This window comes from Lactuca virosa, chromosome 8, assembly GCF_052849685.1.
Source record: "Lactuca virosa cultivar CGN04683 chromosome 8, Lactuca_virosa_CGN04683_v6, whole genome shotgun sequence".
In the NCBI taxonomy this organism is placed as follows: Eukaryota; Viridiplantae; Streptophyta; class Magnoliopsida; order Asterales; family Asteraceae; genus Lactuca; species Lactuca virosa.
The window spans coordinates 386935459-386956846 of record NC_136433.1 but is presented as its reverse complement, the minus strand read 5'-3'; the positions used below and the strand labels follow the sequence as shown (position 1 = coordinate 386956846).

Genomic DNA, 21388 nt, shown 5'->3' with positions numbered 1-21388 from the left:
TACACTGATAGTAATCAGGGATTTCTAAACTTACATCTCTACCTCTAGGACGGATAACTTGTTTTTAGGGAAAATATGGGATTTTCCCAGGATAACACTGACATTTCTAAAACTGATGATTTATCTTCTACTAATAGATACTCTTTCAACACTAATTTTCGTAAAAAAATATGGGATTTTCTTGAGGAACACTTTTCAAAAGAATCAAAGAACCTCTTCCACCAAAACTAAATGCTTATGAACTCACCAGCTTTATGCTGATATTCTTTTAAACTGCTTGTATTCTCAGGAAATAAGTAAACAGGTACTCCTTGGATTTAGAGAAGCCGGAGCAATAAGAGTCATGTTTTTATATTTTTACATACTTTTGATGTACCTAAAACAAGTTTTCAAACTGATGTAAACATTTTACTTATATATGTATCCACTGTATTGGTTGTGTTGCTATGTTTCCTATTATTCATTGGTTGTGATGCTAAACATGACGTCCTCCACCCCGGAACGATTCCGCCATTCTGGTTTCGGGGTGTGACACCTCCTCTCCATCGTCGATCCATCCGTGCTTCATCGTTCATCGCCTGACCAGTCGACCACCGATAGTCATTAGCGGTTTGAGCCTTTGAGGCTTGACTCGAGCCATCCAAAAGCCAGCCCATTTTACTTCAGCCCGCAGATAAGAAAGTTAAGTTATCGTGTTGTCAAACAGTGTACTGTATTGTATATTGACATTTTGACAAAATCGGAAAGAATAACGAGAGAGATGAGTGGGAGAGAAGTTGCTCAGAGGGAGAGTCCGTGGGGATTACCTGACGGAGACACCCTACAAGCCAAGGCTCATAGATGCAACGATTGCATTGAAGATGTTGTCCAAGTTAGTTTGTAATTTTCCTCACTTCTCCTTTCTTTGATTTGCTTGCAAATCTGTCATTGTTGTTGCCTTGATGGATTTGTGAATTTGCTCCTTACTTTTTAGGGTTTATTGATGTTCTTCAAGTGATTTGTGGACTGCGGTGTTTCTTTTTTGGTTCATTGAGAAAGTTGGGGTTTCGTTCTATTTGAAATTGTGGTTTCACTCTATGATTTTAGTATAAACGAACTTGTCAAATAAGAAATGTCTCAGATTCCTTTATTGCAGTTTGATAGATCTATAGGAACACTAGGTGCAATCTGTAATTCTGTATTAATCAGTTCTTTGTAGTGTAAGAAATCTATACGAAAACTAGGTGCAATTTGTAATAATCAATTCATTGTAGTGTAAGAGATCTAAAGGAAACTAGGAGCAATTTTATAAACAGTGTTATCATTTCATTTGTAATCTGCGTAGCCTTTGAGTCATTCCATGACCTTCCAGAGCTTAATTATTACATTGTGTATACATATGAGAACTAAAGCTTTGATACTACTTTAACTCCTATACTATTACTTTTCTAAATGACTATTTACATTGTCCCATTGATACGATCACTGATTGATGAACACTTCTTTCTCATGGGTTTTTCTATATATTTTGGTACCTGAATTACTTTAATTTGTTTGGCATGTAGGCTTGTTTTGAAGGTAACCCTTTTAAGACAGTTCCTGGCCCTTTTAAGCTTTTCTGGCGTTGCATGCAATCCAAACCCGGGTAGGGAGGGTGTTTGTATTCATTTTTTTTGATCGGCTGTTTTCTTTTCTCCTTTTCTGGCTAAATATATATGTTATATCTATTTGCAGCAAAGAGCCTACTAAACCATTTTACTATTTGCAATTAGCACCACCAACTAGAGAAGTCAAGCTCGAGTAATCACAACAAGGTTGAATTTCCGAAAAGGTATCAAGTATGTTTATGTAGATGATCCAATGGATGATATTGGTGAGATTCCAATTCTATTGGAATGGAATCACGAATTCCAATTCTGTTGGAATGGAATCACGAATTCCAATTCTGTTGGAATCACAGAAGTTGATGTTTAAAGAACGGACCACAAAATTGAAACGGACCACATTATTCTTTTTGAATGTATTAGTCGTTGTTAGATTTTGATGTTTTTCTTTTCCGTTTTGAAAGTTTTTTTAGTTTATTTTTTAACAATAAATGCAATTCTTAACAATTGTTACCCGTATTCTATAAGAAATAATGTATTTTTTGTTTTTATTCTGCAATTGATTGTTCAACAATTTGTTATTCTACAAGAAGTTTTTAAATTCATGATCAAGCATTAGGTTCAAGAATATTTTTATTATTTATGTTTCAAGAATATTTTTATTTTTAAATATACTCATAAACATATTCTGTCAGAATGTCCGAATAAAAATAACTATAATTCGTAAAATCGGATTTTTAAAATTAATAGAATTTATGATCCCTTAAATAAATGCAATTTTCCTTTATTAAATCTATATTAATTGACTAAATTACCCTTGTAATTAATTAAGATGATATTTTTCAATTATATTTAATTCAATAATATATATTAATCACTTTCTTAAAATAAGTAAATTTGATTGGCTCACATTTATGCATACAATAACACAATAATTACTTTGAATAGAATAACCTAAGTCTATATATATATATATATATATATATATATATATATATATATATATATATATATATATATATATATATATAAACACAAAACTGCATTCAAACACAAAGCTATCCATTTTTTTTTTGGGCAGAAGCAGAACAGGTCTCCCATGTGACGCCTACCCCATTCGTATTTCAGCATCCCTAGTTTGGAAATCAAGTTTTCCCACTGCTTTATTGCTATTCTAAAAACATAATCAATGTAGTACAGTACCTTCTCACAGACAAAGAAGTATTCATCTAAAAAATTAGTTTTAAATAAGTAGGAAGGGTAATATTGAGAGGTTGGATAATAGTTTAAAATTAGTTCTTTTTGTACTTGCGTGTAAAACATGGTTGATATATAGATTTCCTATAAATAACTTGCATGTTATTACAGCAAACGATTTAGTTTTTTGAATAAAGAAACTTGAAGAGGAACGTATCTGAAATATGTTTTGGACAAGTTTTGACCAGTTATCTTTTAGCTATTTATTTTGATTTGACCAATTAACAAACTCAAGTTTTGACCCGTTATCTTTTAGCTATTTATTTTGATTTGACCAATTAATAAACTTGTAATAAAACAGAATTAAAATCGACTCATTCACAAGTAATGAGAGTCCATTGTCTTAAATCAATGACATGACGAAATGAATAGTTTCATTGGATTCTGGGTTTATAATATCCAATGAAACAAGCATTTCAGATGACTTAATTTGTATAGTTTTAACATCCATAAAACTGTTTTCTATAATCAGAAAGTTTCCGTTTTTACAAATCTTACGAAGTGAAAGTATAAGCCAAGAAAAAACAGCATGTCATGTGGTCCATCATTCCTATAACTTGGACACATCTGTACAGGTGACGTTTGAACACATTTAAGCAGGTCTTTTAGATGTTTCTCTAAACTACCCTCTATTATTACTTTCTATTTTTGGAAATTAACAAATCATAACAACTATGATTAATTGCAATACAACAAAACAAAACCAAATAACCAGTTCCCAATCATTATATATGTTCCGTTTAAAATTTCTTACTTCTCACGTTTTTTTTATTTTTCATTTGCAATTCCATGTTCTTAAAACACATTCACATCAACTAAAATCACGATAACCTTGTAGGCATGAAAGAAAAACGTTTATAACTTTTTTGCAACTCGTCCTAACATTTAACAATCTTTAATTCGAAACCCAATAATGAAATTTACATTCGGAATGCAGTCAAGGAAAATAAAAATACGAGAAGAATGACATGATGAATGAGAATAAGAGACGTATAAGAAAAAGCCACTACAAAACTTTTCTTACACATTAAAATAAACGAAACAAGGCTGTACACAAACCAGACCTTCGAAAGAATTCATCTTAATTACTGCTTCCAGAACTTGTGCGCTTGAATCTAAGCAAGCAGTAGCATCAGAATCAAAGAAAGATTTCTCATCCGACTTGAACAAATTAAGCAGAACACGATTTGATCCTCATTCCACATGTTCCACCAACAAATGATATGATTTTGAATGTTTATACTCATAGAACATCAACAAGATTATGTGAATTTGAAAAGCAAACCGAAGAATTCAATGGAATCGTTTGGAGTTCGAGACATGGTAATGGAGACACGTTTTCAGAAAAACCAGATACATAAGAACATGTCCATGGTGAAGAAGATGACGATAATTCAGGATTCAATTCAAGAGAGATATTCGAAAGACAGATTGAAGTAAACGGGGATTCAACAATCCCAGAAAGAATTCCGGCTGCTGTAATATTGATTCCGACAATGTTCTTAAACGTGATTCCTTCAACCACCGGAACGGCATCCGGATTATACTTATCATCGGGGTGAGAATTGGAATCACCGGTTAACTTAATCGCCAAAACAACGTTTTCAAAATCAACATCGGAAACAAGGATTCCTTTGATGTAACCGCCTCGCCCTTTCGATGTTAGAATTGCGATTCCGGTGACGGAATCGTGTAATTTTACGTTTTCCACAAGTATTTCGGAGATTCCACCGGACATTTCACTCCCTATAGCCAAAGCCGACCCTTTAAAAGACTGTAAACGAACACCTTTGATGTGGACATTTGTAGTTGGCTTTCCGTATGTGATTCCATATTCATCCCAACCACTTTTTAGTGAAATCGCATCGTGACCCATTGTAATGTTGCTATTTTCAATGCAAACACTATCAGAAGAATCTGAAATTTCACATTTTAATAATTAATACCATCATCACAATGCAAATATAAACAATTTATACATCTGGTTAAAGATTTAAAAGGATACCTGGAACTATTCCACTTGTGTAAGGCGATTCAGCTGGAGACAGCGCCGTTATATTTTGAACAAGAACATTACTGTAAATTACATAATTTATGATTAACAATAGTCTGATAAAGATTTATGAAAGTAATTAAAAAAAATACCTGCAATATACTGGATGAATAATCCATGCGGGGGAATTTAAGAAGGTTATATTCGAGATAACAATATCTTTGGAGTTGATAAACTCAACAATATGAGGACGACTGTGATTCAAAGTATTGGAATTGAAACTATCCCACCATATAGAACCTTGCCCATCAATCGTTCCATTATCCCCTGTAATGACAACATCGCTGAGATTTTCTCCGGTGATCAAACTCCGGTATCTTTGACCGGGGAGATCCATACCACGACCATAAGAAGGTAAGGGGTCAATAACCTTCCAATGATCAATATCCTACAAAAAGTCAAATCCATAACATAAATAAGCAATTAACAATGAATGGAATTTTAGAATAGCGGAAAAGAGAACGAATGAAGTGGAAAGTGGAAACTGAACCTGTGATGCAAGAATGACGGCGTCTTTTTCAAGAAAGACAGTGAGATGGCTAGTAAGGTTGAAACTTCCGGTGAGCCATTTGCCGGAGGGAACATACAGCTGAGCGCCACCTTTATCGGTGAAGGATTTGAGATAAAAGATTGCATTTTGAAAGGCGACTGTATTTAACGTTTTTCCATCCGCAACTGCGCCAAATTCTAATATTGAAACACTATGAGGCCGAGGAATCAAATGTCTTTCGGAATTGCATTCGCCTTCTTCTACACTTCTGTAGACTTCAATAGCATTACTTACTGCTACAAGCAAAAGCAATCCCACCTGAAAAAAAGGAAGACCAAAAGAAAAAGGTAAAGAAAGATCCAACTATGCAACAGTGTTTTTACTTGAAGAGAATTGCAGAAATTGTCTTTTTAGTGCCAATTTTTTTTACCACTTTTGGCAAAACATATACGATGTTTTCAAGAGAAGGTCCCAAATTTATAAGAAAATTAACGAAAAAAGATAGATCAGAGCACATTGCGTGATCAAATCAAACTGGGTTTGTTAATGTGTTCAAATCCCTTTTAACCTTTGCTTTGTCTTCAAAGAAGAAACCATTGCTTTAATCAGCATCTATCTAACACAGCAAATAATGACGTAAATCCAAAGATGCTTAATTTATTTTACCCTTTTGTTGACAAACAACAAACCAATCTAAATTTTGGTACTTTAGAGATCAATGTCGACAAACTGAGTGAAAATGTAGAGACAAGTGAAGAAATTTTAAGATCAGATCCGTGTTTGCCTATGAATTTGATTATCAGAATCACACTTGAATTAACCCAACAAACCCAACCAAAAAAACAAAAAACCTCAAATCCAGAAACAAGAAAACCTAAACGAAAAATGGGGAAATGGAATCATAAAATTGGAATTCAAATCGAAATCGAGGGAAAGATAGAGAAAGAAAACACCCAGATCAGAACTGAGAAGCATTTAAATTGAGTAATTTGTGAGATTTAAAACAGAAAAAATATAAAAACTAAAAGGAAACAACGTACTTACTAGCCTCTTCATGGGTGGCGAGTGGCGATTGAAGAAGAGGAGGAAGAAGAAGAAGAAGGAGAGAATCTGGAGAGGAGGAAGAGTGATTGTAGGATGATGGTGACGATGAGATTGATGCCCATTAAGTGACTAAACCCAAAACAAAGAAATAGAAACGTATGGTAATAGAAAACGACAGCACTAATACAATAAAAGACAGCTACTTCTTGTTCTTCTTCTAAGTTTTTTCTTTTTTTTTTTTTTTCTTTTTTATATTTTTTATTTTCATTAATTTATATACGAAACCATAATAATAAGCTTTTATGACTAATGTGTATTATCTTATTTTATTTATTTAATCGCTAATTTGTCTTAATATTTATATAATATGTATTATCTTCTTGCTCACCAAAACCATTATAAACCGATAAATTATGAGCATAAAAGAATCAATTTTAATTATAACAAAATCTAAATCTTCTCAAGTTTGTATTTGTCAAATTAAAAGAAACTCAATCTTGCATACAAATTAGAACTCCATATGGGATCCAATTTGTTCATCATCCAACTTGTGTCAATCAACTCAACTAGTTTGTTTTTTGTTTTCATTATGTTTGTTTTTTGGGTTGGTTCGTTTCAATCCAATTCATGTTCTATGACATTTATATATCATATATGTCTGATGTACATATAAATTTATCAATTAAGAAGTATGTTAAAAAATTATTATAGTTGGTAGTGAACATTTGCAGTTGTATATTTATTTGTTTTGAAGTGTTTGACAGAAGTAAATGTAAGACATGTTTTACAAAACTAATTAAAAGTTTGAAAATTATAGTTTTTATTTGTGTAATAATGTCACATAAAAATGTTAGTTTAATAACTTAATTTTAAAATGTATAAAATGACAAAACACAAAGCTAAAATGATAGGCATAGTTTTCTTTGTAGCTTTTTTTTCTACAAAAGTCAAATACTAAAAACACTTAAATTAATTTTTGGATTAAGAAATTTGTTTAAAATAAAAGCTTTAACCATGTACATCAAAGTAAAAAAAATTAAAAAACATTTGTAATTTGAATTTTTTTTTCTTACATAGAATTGCTTGTATGTAAAATTTTACTTATACAAATCTACTGTAATAAATGAATTTTTTTTGTTATTTTTCACTATCTCATTTAATTTGTCAAATGTCATTTTGTTGTTATTTTGAATTTTTTTTCCTACATGTCATTTTATAAGTTTTTCTATTTTTTTAATTCCAGATAATATTTTAATGTAATAATTGCAATAAATGTAGTAATAAATGAATATCAATGTCCTTAATAAACTTACTTTTTAATTTCAAAATTCTCAAAATTAAAGCTCATTACTTTTTTTGTTTATTTATTAATTATTCGTTTAAATTTAAAAGATAAAAAACATTTCCATTATAATAATTTATTATTTTTTTTATTTTCTTATAAATTCAAAAATTTTAAATATTTACACCTTTATATTTAATTTTTTTTAATTTAACTCATGTAGTACACGGGTCTCACAAATAGTATATTATAATAAGATTGCAAATTTATAATCCCCAAAAATATTTAGGTAATTAATCTATAAAATTATGAAAAGATTTACGTCTTATTTATATAGGAATAGGACATCTAGCCATTGTATTTCACAAAAAAAAAAAAAAAAAAAAAGTCAATTACGATTTCTATATAAAAAAAATATATATCTATATACAGTTTTATTATTTGAGTCATCTTAATATTTTGGTATACAAAGCAATACTAAAATACTTTCAAAACATACAACAATCATTTCTAAATGTTTTCATATACTTTCTTAATTTTAAACAATATATTTTATAAAGCGCCTGAGTAATTAAATCGAAATTGAATGAAGTTATTTAGGAAAGCCAATTTATTTTAATCCATGATTGAAGAAGTGCACGTTAAAATGCTATAAATGGGGATGATTCAAACGTTTGTAATTGCCGACACATAGAATTGGAAGGGATCCTGAGTGATAATCACCAAACAATTAACTTACTAAAGTCATGCCAATAATTCCTACTTTCACATTTAAATTAAATTAATTGGATATAGTTACTTAATTTCAATTATTTGTAAATAAAGTATTATTATTTGGGACCATGATTTTACATATATGTTAACAAAAGATTTTGACTAATATCAGCAACATCAATTTTTTACATTAAATATTAACAAATATTATATATAAATATGGTAATTTTGATCAATTGTGATAAAATAAGTAGAATATTTGGTAACAGAAAATATACTAATAGTTGGTATTCCTGATATGCAATTGGATGTTTTTTTGACCAATCCTAAATTAAAGGTGAACAGGTAAAATTGATTTATTGTATATATTATATTATTATTGTCAAGTGTAAAAGCATATAATATGATAGAAGAATGTTTTTTATGAAATGAGTTGTGTTGGTAATCTAATGGGATCCAGTAGGAAGAGAAGAGAGGAGAGGAGTATTGGCATGTGGTTGAGGTGCATGGGACCCAATCACGCCAATTAATCAAATGGCTAGGCTGGCTCGGTCACTTTTGCCAGATCACAGGGGAGCCCTCTCACTCTTTGTGTGGTGTCATTTGATGGATCCCACCTTGTATTTGTGCTCCCTCCTTGTTTGTTTCTTCATATGCAAATTATTCTCTCAACCCCCTAATTTACCCTTTTGCCCCTCATCCTTACCCTTCTTTTTTATGTTTCATTTCATTTCTCAATATTATTATTAGACATGGTAAAATCGACAACTTAACTTTAGGGTGGCAAAAATAGGCTGGAACTAGATCGATCAGAACCGATTTATATTTGGTTTGGTTCATAGGCGGAGCTAGGTGGTTTCCGGGTAGCCCGGGATGCCCATCAAAAAATTTCAGTATTGAATTTTTTTTCGATTTTTTTTCAGTAGTGTAATTTTTTTCGGAAAAAATTTGAGGATATCTCTTTACTTTGATCATAGCTCCGCCATTGGTTTGGTTTTCGGTTTGTCAATATCCATAAATTTGGTTCTCGGTTTTTCAATTTCAGGCCTCAAATCAAATTGAAAGGTATAGGAAAACGAATATGTAATTCGGTTCGGTTATCGGTTCCTCCTAGGGGTGAGCGCGGTGCGGTTCGGTGCGGTTATTAGCCAAAACCTCACCACTAACCGCAAATGCGGTTAATCCATTTTCAAAACCGTTTGGTGCGATTTATTTTTTCGGTGCGGTTAGGCGGTTATTTTTGCGGTGCTGTTTTGTTTTTTCTGTGTTGCGGTTATTAACCGCATGGATTTGGTGTGGTTATTTTGTGTGGTTTTTAACCACAGTTTGGAGCTCAAACGGCTTTAAGAGTTCAAACATATTACTTGTAATAATAAAAAAAAACCATAAGGTATAAGACAATTAACTTAAATCACAAACAACTAATATCTTAAAAACGTCAAATCAATAGTAATTAACAATAAATATCTTAAAATTGTCTAATTTCACCGTTTTTCAAAATTAAACATCACAAAAAACCAACACTTTTGTCTTCTAGTATTATATCAATCGTTCATTCATGAAACTTGTCTTATTTTTAATATTTAATATATTAATAATTAATAAAAAAAATTGTATATAATATATGCGGTGTGGTGCGGTTTTTTTGCGGTTTTTTGAAAACTAATAACCGCACCGCACCGCAAATTTGCGGTTTTTGAAAAACAGAAAACTTCACCATCAGTTTTTATTGTGGTTGCGGTTAATCGGTTGCGGTTTATGCGGTTTTTTCGGTTAATTTTAGTTGCGGTACGGTTTTTGCTCACCCCTAGTTCCTCCATATCAATAAATTTGGTTCTCATTTTTTCGGTTCCAGATCAGTTCGAATTGGTTCCAGAACCGAGCTCACCCTGAACTTAGATATAAATTATGGGCATTCCTATTTCTACTACTTATTCATAAAATTGAGTAATCAAAAAAAAATGTGATTTACCACATCAATCAATGTATATATAGTTTGAGAAGAAGTTTATCTAATTAAGGGAAAATGACTTGTAAAAGTAATTACCTTTTCGTCTTGTTTACGTTTAGGTAACTTCATTTTTTTAATGGTAATATGTGAACACATTTAACAAGTTAAATGGTCAAATGTGTACAAAAAAAGAAAGTTGTCTAAATATGAACAATTTTTTTTTTATAAATTTCTTAAGATTTTTTTATTATTTCTTACAACATTTTTTTGATATTTTTTTTCCTATAGGTTTTCTAATACAATGTTTTAAACTTTGCTTATAATTTTTTTTATACTTTCATATAATTTTAATATAAGTGTTTTTAAACCAAGTATTTTATAAATGTTTAAAATTTTTCTTACAAGTTTTTAACTTGTTTTTTTTTATATTTTCATACAAACTTTTTTATAACTTTCATATATTTATTTATAAACTTTTTTTACAACATTTTTAAAGTGTTTCACAGACTTTGTATGACAATTTAATATTTTTTTATAATATTTTAAAATACTTTCGTTAAATACTAGTTTAAAACGATATATTATGAAAATTAAAAGTTTATAAACTTCTAATTAAAAAGTATTAAAAAGTTGGAATAATTTTAAAATATTTACATTATATAGATTTTTTTTTGTTTTTTTATTTGCTGAGAAATATTTTCTTTTTATTATTTTAAAAGACCCTCCATACTTATTGTTACATATTTAATTTATTTAATTTTATTGTTAGATATTATTTACTTTAAAAATATTGTATATACTTAAAAACAAAAGAAAAAAATTATAAGAGGCTATATAAAATATTTTACAAAACAAAAACTATTTATTAATTAAAAAGTAAAGTTTAAAAATTGATCAATATTTAATTATTATTTAGGAAAATATGGATATTTTAAAACTAACGTTTGAAAAAAATAATACAAACAAATATAAAAAATAAAATCACTATTAAAAGTGGGGAAAATGACTTATCAGGGTAATTTACTTTCGTTTTGTTCACATTTAGACAACTTTCTTTTTTTGTACATATTTAACCATTTAACTTGTTAATTTGTTCACATATTACCATTATCACCTGCTATAGCCGATGACAATTACTATATGTGAACACATATAACAAGTTAAATGGTCAAATGTGTATAAAAATAAAGAAGTTACCTAAATGTGAACAAAACGACAAAGATGATTACCCTGGTAAGTCATTTTCCCTCTAATTAATGAAAGGGACAAAAAATCATGAATTTTGATATAAATGTTTTTTCGATAAAAAATGACCTAAAAATAAAAAATATTAAAAATACGAAATAGGTTTTTTGCTGTGATGTGATGCATGCGTATCAAAATAAAAAAATATGCAAACCTTTCTTTAGCCGTTGATTGTTTGGATTTCTGATGTTCACGATTGTTTCTTTGGTTAATGGTTCTTTAACAATTGTGGTTCATTATTGAATCCATATATATATATATATATATATATATATATATATATATATATATATATATATATATATATATATATATATATAAATGACAATTTGGTAATTAATTTCAAAAAGAAATTGAAAACCTGCCAACATAGACGGTTCATAAGGGTATATTTGTAATTTTTTATTCTTAATTATAGTTGCGGAATATAATTCACATATAAATAGTTTTTGTACTTTTTTCAATAACTATTGATAATTTGCTAATAAGTCATTAACATATAATAATTGTATGGTCAATATTCTATATAAATAGTTTTGTTTGATATTGGGTACCGTGTCCCGATTTTACTAAGTGTTTCGGAGTTCATTTGACATCTTATTGACTTTTTGGAAAAACCAAACATTCCGGACTTTTAAAAAAAACTCATTTTCTGCTTAAAAATTTATCTTTACCTAATACATTTGTAATTTATTGTTTTTTGAAAAGCCAATAAATAAATAAGTCATTTTAAAAATCGCTCTCAAACACACCATTAGACAAATTCAAATCCTAAGTACCGTTTCATATTGTATACAATCGGTCTGGTTCAGTACCAGTTTCAGTACGGTACCGATACAGGGTCGAAAAATGGTGCTGAATGTTCATAGGGAAATTGTCAAAAAAGTCCCAATATTTTCGGAAAAGTTTCACTTTAGTCCTAAAAAAAATTTGAACAGAAAAGTCTCGATTATTTGATTTTATACGATAATATGTCATTTTCTGTTAAAAGAAAAAAAATTTGTTAACTCTAGCCAAAATGAAATAATCGAGACTTTTATGGTCAAAAAAAATTAAGACTTAAATGAAACTTTTCTGAGAATATTATGATTTTTCTGACAACTGTCCTTGTTCATATCCTTAATACGACGGTAGGTTATATATGATAAAGTAAATGATTTTAACATGTATAATAAGTGTTATGATATCTCTTTTTGGAATTTAACGTCCAAAATTCATATTTACTTATCTATAATACATGTTCTACTAAAACCAATAGGAAAGAAAAAGAAAATTTTGGGATTTCAACAAAGATTCAAATTGGGTTAGGGTGTCGTAACAAATTTTGAAGCTAGTCATGTGAGTTTAGTTTGTCTCGAGTATTTGCATGCCATGTTGTTTTACAATTAATTAATCTACACTTTTACACATTGACCCCCATATCTCCAAATATTCAATTATTTTATTATATTTTATGGTTTCAGCAATCATTGTAGCTATAGAATATTTGTAAAAACTTGGGATATATTGATTGTAGCTATAGAATATTTAAAAGAACTTGGCATATATATTTATCAATTTCATCAACTATGATCGTTGTTGAGTTAAAAGCTAAAACCGAATATAATGGTTATAGATGTGTAAGTTTTAATATTATATTTCTATAACTTTTGGATTATCATGATTATAAATGTTTATCATTTTACTTGTTTTTAAAATGGAAGCGTACATTTTCTTTACGTTTTTTTAGAATAAAACATTCGGTAGTAAGCCACATTTTTGTTGTCGATTAAGAATAATTACGAATATAATATGCTTATTTCTAAAGTTTGGGTGATAAGATAAGTCGATAAGATGGGTGATTGGGATTGTCATATATAGCAGAATGAAGTATTACATCAAATTCATCACCATACAAGAGTTTCAACTTATGTCATTAGTCATTTGCACGTACATGCACATGATGCAGGTACCAATAATCGTTTATCCCTTAGTCGCATTACAGGCATTACACCTCGTCCACATCTTAACTACTCGCGACACGCCTAAGATGTATGTCACATTGTTGATACAAAGCTTGAAGTTTTTATGAGTTTCATAAGTTTTTATATTAGCAGAAGTATGTGATACATGTTTATATCATGAATGACATGCATTTTGTATTTATGCATCCATCTCAAATTACATCTAATATGAAACATATGGTGTACATGTTCCTCATTTTGCCATCTAGAAACACATGTTCTTGTTCTTTACAATCACCTTAGGGCATTCACAATGCAGTGAACTTCATAGAGTTCAATAGATTATCACATCATCTTTCTGCAATCCATACAACTCTATCATTTTTTTCCTACAATGCATTGAACTCTATAAAGTTCAATAGAATGTTACAAAATGTAACTTACAATAAATATTAAGAATTAAAAAGTTTCATTTTTCCCATTTAAGAGTTCAGTGGTCATTGAACTTCAAATTCATTGAATGTCAAGGTAGCATCTTACAATGGTAGAGTTTCATCCATTGAATGACACATAGACTTGTCATCTCATTCAACTCTCTCATTGAACTCACCATTGTGAATGCTCTTATGAACAAAACTCGTTCCATCAATGAGACTACCTTGATATACATGCTCATCTATCACTCAAGGACACGTATGACTTGCATTGAACAAGACATGGCATAATGAAATCCAAACACAAAATATAATCGTGACACCATATAAGATATATGATTTATTCAAATATAACGAGTAATAGAGAAAAAAAAAGATTAATCATTTAAAATGATTCACAAAGAAGCTAGTATTAAATGATATCATTTTTATAGAGGTTATGAATATATATATATATATATATATATATATATATATATATATATATATATATATATATATATATATATTCATGAATATTTACAACTTTTAGATAATGAATTTTTACTAGTACCAATTCTTAATCATTTACATTTTTTAGGGTTTGTATGTGATGGATTCTTGTTTAAGCCGTTTTAAATTGTCTGGAAATTTGCCTTGATTAAATCGAATTTGCTTATGCTTGAAAAATGACGATTGGGTCGTTCCGCCTCTTCGTCACGTCATGGTTGGTCCTCCACCACGCCATGGGCTCAGTCGACGTTGAACTTGGATCACTATTTGTAACATCCCAAATTTTAAGACCAAAAATTTCATTTTTAATATAGCGATTCATAAAACATTTTAGAGAAAACATCATCAAAAGTTATTTCATTTCATCAAATCCATATATCATATTCCTCAAAACCATATCATCAAATAGTAACAATGTCAGAGTACAATCCCAAGAACATCAAGTGCAGAAAATAGTGGTGTGATGCGCTGCTACCGTGCCAACTCCTTTCCCTTCAACGAAGAAGGACCTGAAACAAAAACTGTAAATCATAAGCACAAAGCTTAGTGAGTTCCCCCATCATACCACATACCAAACTAATAAACATATTGCCACGCATATCTGGGTGCCCGACCAACCCTGCTGAGCATACCGGGGTGCTCAACCTACCCTTGCTAGGCATACCGGGGTGCCTAACCTACCCCATGTCAGGCATATCTGGGTGCCCGACCTACCCTCCGGTGTATCTCAACCGGTTACGGGGACTATTTCACCCCTACCACTACCACATAACAACATAATATAAACATACTGTCAAGCATATCGGGGTGCCCGACCTACCCCTTAGGTCCTTTTTGACCTGATACGGGGACTATTCCCCTTACTACCACTATCACATGACATCATACCAGGCTAGCACATAAAACATAACAGATAGCGGCAAACCCAGATAACTATCACAAAGACAGTTATCTGACATACAACTCCTACTAGTGTGCCAACATTGTGCCCTTAGACCCACTTCTACTGGAAGGTAACTCACCTCGTAAAGCTGAATGTCGAATACCGCCGGAAGGAATCTGTAACAGCTGCTCCGATGACTCCCTAACTATCATTATCATAACAACACTTTGTCGAAATCCGTAATACTTCTTAGGGTAAAATGACCATTTTACCCCTTGGTCTAATTTGGACCATACCTAAGGCCCATTTCCATCTTATTTTTCCCAGCCCACTATTAGCCCACTAAAGGACTACTAATGGCCCAATTTTCCAAATTGGGCCCAACTCCCCAAATGGGCCTTATTACAAGCCCAATAAATCCTTGGCCGAAAATAAATAATTTCAAGTGGCCTAATGTGGCCCAAAGGCCCAATACTCTAAATCTCAGTCCTAAGCCCGGAAACTATGCTCCACAGTGGGCCATGAGGCCCAACTATCCAGGCCCAAACTTCTAAGGCCCAAAAGCCCAAGTTTGCCACTCTGCATGTATACGCGCGACGTACCTAGCACGTACACCTAGCGTACACTGGCCTTGACTAAGAGCGGGAAGTTGATCGAGTACGCGCGACGTACCAGGGTGTACGCCCAACGTACTGGCCAGCTCCCTTGGAGCTCCATTTGTGATTTAATCCATTAAGTCTTCACGTCCAGAATGTAGATCCAGGTCCTTCAAGACCTCCTAATCCATAAAGTCACAAACTTTATGTGCTTTCATGCATGGTTGGGGGTCAAAACATGATTTTGGTCCATAAACAAGCTTTATAACCATCAAACACTTGCATGGTTGTGGCTTAACCATCAAGGTCCGATTTTTATGACTCTAAGTGCTTCTAAGAGCCCAAAAGATTAGCTCTTATGGTTTGAAACTATCAAGATACAAGAAACCTCAACAATGGAGTCCAAAAGTAGCATAAAACACCCCAAATAAAATCTAAGCATGCAATGATCAAGTTTGAAGCTTGATACCTCAAATAAGTCAGAAATGGTGTTAATCTCCTGGATCTACAAGCTCCCTTTGAATCCTTGCTCCTTCTTCAAACTTCTTTCTCTTCCAAATCACCAAAACAACACTAAGATGCTCTCAAATGGCTTCCAAATGACAAGAACACATAAATATGGGTTAGGGTTTTCGTGGTGGCTGACTAAAGGTGAGAGGGAGGCTGGACCAAAAGCATAAGGTCCTTTATATAGGGATCAAACCCTAAAATTTAGGGTTTTAGAATCTGCATGCGTATGCTAGGCGTACGTGCATGGCTTCCGCGTTCCATTCTCTTGAATACGTTGAGCGTACACTGCAAGGTACGCTCCGCGTACGGTGCTTCCTCAACCCAAATACAAGGGCCCAAAGGTCTAAGCCCAACCTTTTAAAACTATTAACCTTACATAAATAAAAATAGTACCTTATAAATCCCAGACGTTACAAATCTCCCCCACTTAAATTAGACTTCGTCCTCGAAGTCTGCTGCTGCTGCCGGGAATAACTTGGGGTAGTGCTCCCTCATCTAGTCCTCCGGCTCCCAAGTCCATCATGAGCCCTTGTGGTGCTGCCATTGCACCTTCACCAACTCGACCTTCTTGTTCCTCAGATCCTTCGTCTTCCTGTCAAGGATGGCTATTGGTCGCTCAATGTAGTCCATGCTGTCATCAATCTGAATATCCTCTAGAGGCACCACCGCAGAGTCGTCAACCAAGCACTTCCATAGTTGAGAGACATGAAAAGTACTGTGGATCTTACTAAGCTCGGCCGGCAGATCCAGCCTATACGCCACCTTGCCCACCCGGGCTGCAACCCTGAAAGGACCAATGTATCTGGGGCCTAACTTGCCCCGCTTCCTGAATTGGATGACACCTTTCCAAGGTGACACCTTCAGGAGAACCATATCCCCGACCTGAAACTCCAGGTCCGATCGGCGTCTGTCGGCGTAGCTCTTCTGCCGACTCTGAGCAGTCTGAAGCCTGATCCGGACCTGCTGGATCCTCTCTGTTGTCTTGAGTACCAATTCGGTACTCCCCATAACCCTCTGTCCAACCTCATCCCAACATATCGGGGTTCTGCACTTCCTCCCATATAACATCTTGAAGGGAGGACGGTCGATACTCGCGTGGTAGCTATTATTATAGGAAAACTCTGCCAAAGGAAGGTAGGTATCCCAGCTACCACCGAAGTCTAATATGCATGATCGCAACATGTCCTCCAAGGTCTGGATGGTCTGCTCACTCGGACCATCCTTCTGAGGGTGAAAATCCATGCTAAATTGCATACAAGTACCCAACTCGTCATGGAATTTATTCCAAAATCTGGAAGTGAATCGCACGTCACGATCAGAGATCACGGAAACTAGCACACCGTGTCGAGCTACTAACTCTCTGATGTAGATATCATCCAGCTTCTCGGCCGAGATGCTCTCCTGGATCAGTATGAAGTGAGCACTCTTAGTCAACCGATCCATGATGACCCAAATCGAATTCACCTCTCGTGCGGTCCTGGGAAGCTTTGTGATGAAATCCATAGTAATATCTTCTCACTTCCACATAGGGATATCCAATGGTTGTGTCTTGACGTGAGGCCTCTGGTGCTCGGCCTTGACCTTCCTACAGGTCAAGCAACGCTCGACGTACCAAGCGACGTCCCGCTTCATGCAGGGCCACCAGTAGTCAGGACAAAGATCTATGTACATCTTCGTCGCCCCGGGATGAATAGAAAATCTGGATTTATGCGCCTCCTCCATCAAAACCTGGCACACACCTCCATGATATGGAACCCACACTCTACGGTGTAGTGTCAACAACCCATGGATTTCATAGTCGATGAAGGAAACCTGACCCACAATACACTCACTCTTCCGATGTTCCTCCATCATAGCCTCCTGCTGTGCTTCTCGGATCTGCTACATAAGTGGAGTCACTACTGTCATCCGCAAGCAAATATCTCTGATCGGGGCTGCCTTGCGGCTAAGAGCATCGGCCACAACATTGGCCTTCCCCGGGTGGTAGAGGATCTCACAGTCGTAATCCTTCACCACATCTAGCCACCGACGCTGCCTCATGTTCATATTCAGGTGATCCATGAGGTACCTCAGACTCTTGTGATCCGTGTAAATGGTACAGCGGACCCCATAGAGGTAATGTCGCCACATCTTGAGGGCGAAAACAACCGCCCCAACTACATATCGTGCATTGGGTAGTTCGCCTCGTGAGGCTTCAGCTGTCTCGAGGTGTAAGCAATGACGTGCCCTTTCTGCATCAATACTGCACCCAAACCCGAAATAGACGCATTACAGTAAACTACAAAATCCTCCACGCCCTCTGGCAGGGCTAAGATTGGCGCCTCGCACAACCTCTGCCTCAAAGTCTCAAACGCTGCCTGCTGCTCAGGCCCCCAGCGAAATACGACGGCCTTCTTCGTCAGCCATGTCAAGGGTACTACTATCTTGGAGAAGTCGTGAATGAATCTCCGGTAAAAGCCTGCTAACCCTAGGAAACTCCGAATCTCAGATGGAGACTTCGGAACCTCCCATCTCATCACGACCTCTACTTTGGCCGGGTCAACCGAAATCCCGCTCTGGTTGACAAGGTGCCCCAGAAACTGCACCTCGCGCAACCAAAACTTACACTTGGAGAAATTGGCATACAAGCTCTCCCTCTTCAGGGTATCCAACACCTCTCGCAGATGCTCCTCGTGCTGCTCCTACATCTTGGATTAAACAAAGATATCATCGATGAAAACTATCACAGACCAATCTAGCATCGGTCTGCACACGTGGTTCATGTCACACCCCCAAACCAAGGATGGCGGAAACGTCCGGGGGTGGATGACTTCATGTATAGTATCATAACAACAATTGTAATAGTAATTGAAGCAAACACAACCAACATATATATAATTGAAAAAGTGACATCATTGTATGAATTACATGTTTACGAATCAATTACAATATATTGACAAAATATGAAATAGTAGACGCCTTAGCGCCCCATCCTCAAAAGCACTTGGTTACCTGTTTAATAATTTCCTGAGAATACAAGTTGTTTGAAAAAGTGTCAACACAAAGGTTGGTGAGTTCATAAGCTTTTGTTTGGTATTATTAAAAGCCTTTCGTTTGTAAAAGTAGTATTTGTGTTAGAAAATCCAATATTTTTCTTAATATGTAAATGTAGTCTTAAAACCCAAAGACCGAAATGTACAAGTAATTTGTCATATTTATAGTAAAACAATGCAAGTTTAAATCGACATAAACTCGTTAAATTTTAATGAAGTTCCCGTAAATTCCAATGTTTATTAATACTTTATGTGAGTTTATTATAACCATACTATGACCAAGGTTGCCTAAAACGACGTTCTTCAGGCGTCGGAAATGTTATGACATTTGTCACCCCAGACCTATCGGTCTAACTGTTGCATGCAGTTTAGGTGTGGGTTTGTCAAACCCAATATAGATCTATACACAACTATCACGCTCTCCCTCAAGGAGACTCTGGTTACAATACAGGACTTAATGGTAATTTGAAGTAAATGTCTCACAAAGTCATTAACGGAATTACGTGTTATGAAAACTTGGTACCGTATGGCCGTACCTTGCTTAATGAAAATATCCTTTGTATAAATGTACCCTTTTTAAATGTATGTGTTATGTAATGTATCATAAACTATACCTATTATAGTTTATCAACCAAGGGTAGTACGTAGTAATGTATGCAAACTATATTCAAAATAGTTTATTAAATGTTTGAATGTATCGGTTGTACTTTGATTATAATCACTTGTTATTCTTTATATTTTATATGTCCAAATCCATTTGTAAACTGATGTGTGTCTAAATATTAAGATAAAATGTCATATATTGCAATAACATATAATCACATAAAGATATACACCTTGCTCAACATGTTACAAGGTGAAATGAAATTGACAGCAACTTTTCGTTGAATACAGTTTCTGTTACTGTTCTTAGAAAATTTATAGAAAAATCATCAAAGCTCTAAATCCAAATCCGCAAATTCTGAGAGTTTGGAATATGAGTCTAGTTTGTTCGTAAATTTTATCATGATTTTTAGTGATCTCTAACAGAGGTGAAAATGTTTATAATCACAGACTGGTCCAGGTTTGCCTCTGAAATGATAGGCAGTTTTGTAAAAATCACCATAAATTGTAGAAAAATCATATGGAGATGTGCAAGTAGCCATTTTAAAGCTAGGAGTTTGAACTACTTGCACCTGGAACAGTTTTGAAAACTAAAATATTTAAGTTGACCAAAACAGTCCGTGATCGAAGTTCATCTTTTCTGATGTAATCTGATAGAAAAAGTTTAATTGTGTTCTTGATGATTTTACTTGTATTCCCCCCTTAAAACTTAAGAAAAACATGTAAATGTAGGGGTATGAACTCACCTTATGTGTTCTTAGAGGATGGATGTTGGAGAAGAGAAGTGTTCAACTCAAAAACACTTAGAAGATGCCTTGACGAATCGAGAACCAAGAGTGGAAGAAAGCTTGATGATTAACCTTGGAAGTCTTGAAATTGAGAGAGAATGGTGTAGAAAATGAGTGACTTAAGCCTTGTATTTATACTAGTAAGAATTACTATTCATATATAATTCTTTAATAATAAGTGTTAAATGTTGACATTCTCCATATAACTAGTTAGTGTATATGACATATTCATGATGTAATCATGACAAATGTTTCTAGAAGATGGTTAATACTAATTGGCTAATAATAGTAATTTTTAAAACGTAAATAGTAAATAGTAGGTAGTAAATAGTAAATAGTAAATAGTAAATAGTAAGTATGATGAGATTTTTACAATTGTCATATTTGTAAACCCCGTTAAGCCATGTTTAAGAGTCTTACACAGCCCCCGATAATTGTGTAATAGTGTTTTATCGTTTTGGTTCGTTGTTTAGCACTGTTAAGGCTAA

The 21388-nt window shown here is 33.5% G+C and overlaps 1 protein-coding gene and 1 pseudogene across 1 annotated transcript; one reads left to right on the top strand and one right to left on the bottom strand.

Annotated features, from left to right (window-relative positions):
- Positions 1-760: 760 nt before the first annotated feature.
- On the top strand, positions 761-1798 carry LOC145131978 (uncharacterized; annotated as a pseudogene).
- A 2018-nt stretch (positions 1799-3816) lies between these two features.
- Positions 3817-6592, bottom strand: LOC145132383 (putative polygalacturonase). The gene is made up of 5 exons (XM_079067136.1): positions 6428-6592; positions 5384-5701; positions 4986-5281; positions 4846-4916; positions 3817-4757 (listed from the first exon to the last, which is right to left on the bottom strand). The coding sequence occupies exons 1-5, from the start codon at positions 6437-6439 to the stop codon at positions 4084-4086; spliced, it is 1371 nt and encodes a 456-aa protein (XP_078923262.1). The 5' UTR covers positions 6440-6592; the 3' UTR covers positions 3817-4083.
- Positions 6593-21388: the final 14796 nt, after the last annotated feature.